The sequence below is a fragment of the Xyrauchen texanus genome, unplaced genomic scaffold (assembly GCF_025860055.1).
Source record: "Xyrauchen texanus isolate HMW12.3.18 unplaced genomic scaffold, RBS_HiC_50CHRs HiC_scaffold_858, whole genome shotgun sequence".
Lineage (NCBI taxonomy): Eukaryota > Metazoa > Chordata > Actinopteri > Cypriniformes > Catostomidae > Xyrauchen > Xyrauchen texanus.
In genome coordinates this window covers 3,175-8,385 of record NW_026266861.1, presented here as the reverse complement: position 1 = coordinate 8,385, position 5,211 = coordinate 3,175, and the positions used below count along the sequence as shown (strand labels likewise).

Here is a 5,211-nt window from a genome sequence, read left to right as displayed (position 1 = left end):
GTAAACCCACCGGCCACCCCAAAAGCGCCATTGCGCCCTCTACCATTAATCGAGGTCCCCTTCGAAAGAATTGGGATGGACCTCGTCGGGCCATTAGAACGGTCAGCACGCGGACATCGCCGTGTTAGTCCTAGTGGATTACGCGACGCGATATCCGGAAGCAGTGCCTCTGAGCAACATCTCCGCGCGCAGTGTTGCAGGGGCACTCTTCAAGATAATCTCCGGGTGGGGATCCCGAAAGAGATCCTCACCGACCAGGGCACAACGTTTATGTCACGAGCACTTCGCGAACTTTACGAGCTCTTGGGCATTAAATCGATTCAGCACTAGCGTTTACCATCCTCAGACAGATGGCCTAGTGGAACGGTTTAATAAAACGCTCAAGAACATGATTCAGTAAATTGCATACCGATGACGCTGAGAAATTGGGATAAGTGGCTAGACCCCTGTTATTTGCAGTACGAGAGGTCCCGCAAGCCTCCACCGGGTTCTCCCCGTTTGAGTTGTTGTACGGACGACGCCCACGCGGGGTCCTCGATGTCATCCGTGAGAATTTGGAGGAGGGACCTTCTAATGCCAAAAATGAAATTCAATACGTTCTTGATCTTCGAGCAAAGCTCCACACACTGGGGCGACTAACACAAGAGCATTTGCTCCAGGCTCAAGAACGCCAACGCCGGCTGTATGACAGGGGTGCTCAGCTACGGGAATTTGCACCGGAGATAAAGTGCTTGTATTACTCCCAACATCAAGCTCAAAATTACTCGCCAAGTGGCAAGGACCGTTTGAGGTCACACGACGCAGTAGGGGATCTCGATTATGAAGTCAAACGTACCGATAGAGGGTGGCGTCAAATATATCACCTCAACCTCCTGAAATTGTGGAGGGAGGAGGCGGCCTCTGTGACGTTGGCCACGGTAGTTCCGGAGAGGGCGGAGCTCGGACCGGAGGTAAACAAAAACTACAACCTTAACACTCCGGTCACTTGTGGGGACCAGCTCTCACCGCGGCAGCTCACAGAGGTTTCTGAGTTACAAAAAGAGTTTGCGGACGTGTTTTCCCTCTCCCGGCCGCGTCTGAACCTCATACAGCACCATATCGAGACCGAGCCGGGCGCGGTGAGTGCGTTGCCGCCTATCGCTTACCCGAACATAAAAAGAAAGTCGTTCGGGAAGAATTAGATGCAATGCTCGATATGGGCGTAATAGAGGAATCCCACAGTGATTGGTCCAGCCCGGTTGTTCTTGTTCCCAAGAGTGATGGGTCGGTTCGGTTCTGTGTGGATTACAGGAAAGTCAACGCGGTGTCTAAATTTGACGCGTACCCAATGCCCCGTGTTGATGAACTGCTCGATCGGTTAGGTACTGCTCGATTTTACTCGACCCTGGATTTAACAAAGGGCTATTGGCAGATCCCTTGACACCAATGTCCCGCGAGAAAACAGCCTTCACCACGCCGTTTGGATTACACCAATTTGTGACGCTTCCTTTCGGTTTGTTCGGGGCCCCAGCCACGTTCCAGCGACTCATGGATCGGATCCTCAGACCGCATACCGCATACGCCGCTGCCTATTTGGATGACATAATCATCTATAGCAATGATTGGCAGCGGCACATGCAACATCTGAGGGCCGTCCTGAGATCGCTGCGCGGCGGGGCTCACAGCAAACCCTAAGAAGTGTGCGGTTGGGCGTGTGGAGGTACGGTATCTGGGGTTCCACTTGGGTCATGGCCAGGTGCGTCCCCAAATTGAGAAGACTGCGGCGATTGCGACTTGCCCTAGACCTAAGACCAAAAAGGGGTGAGACAGTTCCTGGGGCTGGCTGGCTATTACAGAAGGTTTGTGCCTAATTATTCGGACGTCACCAGCCCGCTGACTGACCTCACTAAAAGGGGGCTCCAGATCCGGTCCAATGGTCGGAGCAGTGCCAACAGGCGTTCACGCAGATTAAAGCTGCACTTTGTGGGGGCCGCTTTACATGCACCTGATTTCTCTCTCCCTTTTATTTTGCAGACGGACGCTTCAGACAGAGGGCTGGGGGCCGTACTCGCAGCTGGTGGAGGGAGAGGAACGCCCGGTGCTGTACATTAGCCGGAAGCTCTCCTTAAGGGAAACTAAGTACAGCACCGTGGAAAAGGAGTGTTTGGCCATCAAGTGGGCGGTCCTCACCCTCCGTTACTACCTGCTGGGGCGGGCCTTCACCCTCTGTTCGGATCATGCCCCACTCCAGTGGCTCCACCGCATGAAGGATACTAGCGCCCGGATCACCCGTTGGTATCTCGCTCTCCAGCCTTTTAAATTCAAGGTGATCCACAGACCGGGGTGCAGATGGCTGCCGCCGACTTCCTCTCCAGAAATGGGGAGTGGTAGGCAGGCCGGATGACGCCTCGGCCTGAGTCGGGCGGTGGGGGTATGTGGCAGCGGGGCGTGGTCAAGCGCCCGTCCGGAGAGAGAAGCGGTAAGGCGCTCACACCTGGGCCAAATTATGACTAACACCTGTCTCTAATTTCAGTAGAGTGAGGAGAGCGGTTAAAAAGCCAACAGCCGGAGAGCAGAGACAGAGGGGAACAGAGCAAGCCAACTGAGTGCGCTTGTGTGTGTGTGTGTATATATAAAGTGGTTGTCAGACAGACGAATAAAAATTCCTTACCTTACGTTGTATCCTCCGTTTCTTGTCCTCCTTCCTGTGAGGGTGTCACATTTATGTTGTGAGTTTGCATCTGAACAATTGAACATTTTGTCTTTGTCTGATGTTACAGGTCTCTGGAGATTCAAATGGCACAATTAGATATGAGAGTGAGCTGCATCAATATATGAAACGCTCAAATTGTTACAGGTCAACATGATGAATGAGGTCAAAGGTCAGAAGCAGGGACTAAAAACTAAATGTTCTTCATTCTGTGTGTGTGTGTGTGTGTGTGTGTGTGTGTGTGTGTGTGTGTGTGTGTGTGTGTGTGTGTGAGCGTGTATTTATCACTTTGTGGGGACCAAATGTCCCCATAAGGATAGTAAAACCCGAAATTTCTGACCTTGTGGGGACATTTTGTCGGTCCCCATGAGGAAAACAGCTTATAAATCATACTAAATGATGTTTTTTGAAAATGTAAAAATGCAGAAAGTTTTCTGTGAGGGTTAGGTTTAGGGGATAGAATATAAAGTTTGTACAGTATAAAAACCATTATGTCTATGGAAAGTCCCCATAAAACATGGAAACACAACATGTGTGTGTGTGTGTGTGTGTGTGTGTGTGTGTGTGTGTGTGTGTGTGTGTGTGTGTGTGTGTGTGTGTGTGTGTGAGTGTTATTGCAGTGATGCAGCAGTTTCCTTCAGGATTAAAGCATGTTTCATTTAAAAAAAATAATAAAGTTTCTGATCAACAAACATTTGTGACAAAACAAATTCACTGTTTAAAGTGTCTTTCTACTAACAGAGAAAATTAGATGTAATATTTGATCAAGAAATCTAAAAAAGTTTTTAACGTTAATAGTTGAACAGATGCATTTACTGGTAAAACTAAATGAATCCTCTTGTGGTTTGAACATGGTCACTGGAGACAGATCTGATCTATTCTGAGAGAAACACAATCATTCCACACTGACAATGCAAATGTGATTTTCACACTCTCAGATTCACTGTTTGATTGGTTAAATGATCTGAACTGGAACACACCAGTTTCACTTCTGCTCTATTGAGTCGTTAATCGCTTTTTGAAAACAGCGGAACCGCCGGCACCAGAACGAAGTTTAGAAGTGGGGGTGACCGCAAACTGGGCTGATTGTGATGTCATCACAACAACATTCTGCTGTCAATATAAAACAAAACAAAAAATAATAAAAATAATTTGGTCAATTTATCCCAGACCAGCTTCCAAGATTGTCAAAATCACAGAGACTGACGAGTTATTTATCAACATACACAGTTTGAATGCTGAAGTAATCGAACTAAAGAGATTCAAATCTGACTTGATAAGCTTGATAACATTGTGCAAACAGTCTATGTTCATTCTACGACTATCATATAAGTCATATAATGAAAGTTATAACTCCTAAAATAAACATCTGGACTTGTGTATACTGGAACATCTCCTCATGATTCAACACAGAATATCAGTGACAGCAGCACATCCTCATCCACTTTCATTCATTTCTGAATCTATTGTTTAAAGTGATGAATTACATTCAAATATGACATCTGTGAAAACAAATGTTTTATGTTTGCATGATGCTGTATTCACATGGATAGGTGTCAGTAAAGTTTAAGACTAGTGTCATATCAGCCAGTAAAACATCAACCAAAAATGACTGAATTGACCTTTATAATAAAATGTGTCGTCCAGTTTCATATGTAGTGTTGAGTGTGAAATATCAAAATCTAAAACTTTGTGTCCATGTCAATTTATAATGTAACATTCAGAGAAACTGTTTCTGTATCAGTAGTTCCTCTTTCACTGAAGGAGGTTTTTGTATGACTCTTTATCACTGTGTGAACACACCACCACTGTGAGCACTCTGACAGTAATAATGTCCTGCATCTTCAGTCTGGACTCCACTGATGGTCAGAGTGAAATCACTATTAGATCCACTGCCACTGAATCTAGATGGAGTTCCAGTGTAGCGGTTTGTTGCAGCATATATGAGGAGTTTAGGAGCTTCTCCAGGTTTCTGTAAGTACCAGGCTAAATAATTACCACTATACACTCCACTGCTGGTTTTACAGTTTATTTGAACTTGTTGTCCTGGTTGAGCTGTTATTGAGGGACTCTGAGTGACCGTGTACTGTCCATTACACTCTGAAACACAAAATAAAATAAAATATTATTTCACAAGAGCTTTTTGACACTTGAAATAACAATAAAAAAACTTTGTACAATAAAATTGAGTTTATATTAGTGAAATGCACTGAAACAGATACTCACCAGCAATGAAAAGCAGTAGAGAGCAGATAATGAGAGCGTGTGCTGTCATCTTTACTGTGAATGAGTGAGAACTGAAGGAACAGTGATGTTGGTTTGACAGTCCTGACTAACAGACAGTCTGATATTGTGCTTTAATCAGAGGGGCGGACATTCAAAACTGTTTCCTCTCAGCAGAAAATGTGAGCGTTACAGGAGAACAGCAGAAATAAGAAACAATTACATGTCAAATTACATTCATACATTTCAATCTTTATCTTTTAGTTATTAATTACAATTGGTTGAAATTCTAATGATTT

General features: G+C 45.3%; 1 gene segment (V, D, J or C); it reads right to left on the bottom strand.

Annotated features, from left to right (window-relative positions):
• Window positions 1-4,475: 4,475 nt before the first annotated feature.
• On the bottom strand, window positions 4,476-4,994 carry LOC127642812 (immunoglobulin kappa variable 3-11-like). The segment is given in 2 exon segments: window positions 4,476-4,789; window positions 4,916-4,994. Coding segments are annotated over 2 exon segments (363 nt in total).
• Between the last annotated feature and the right edge of the window lie 217 nt (window positions 4,995-5,211).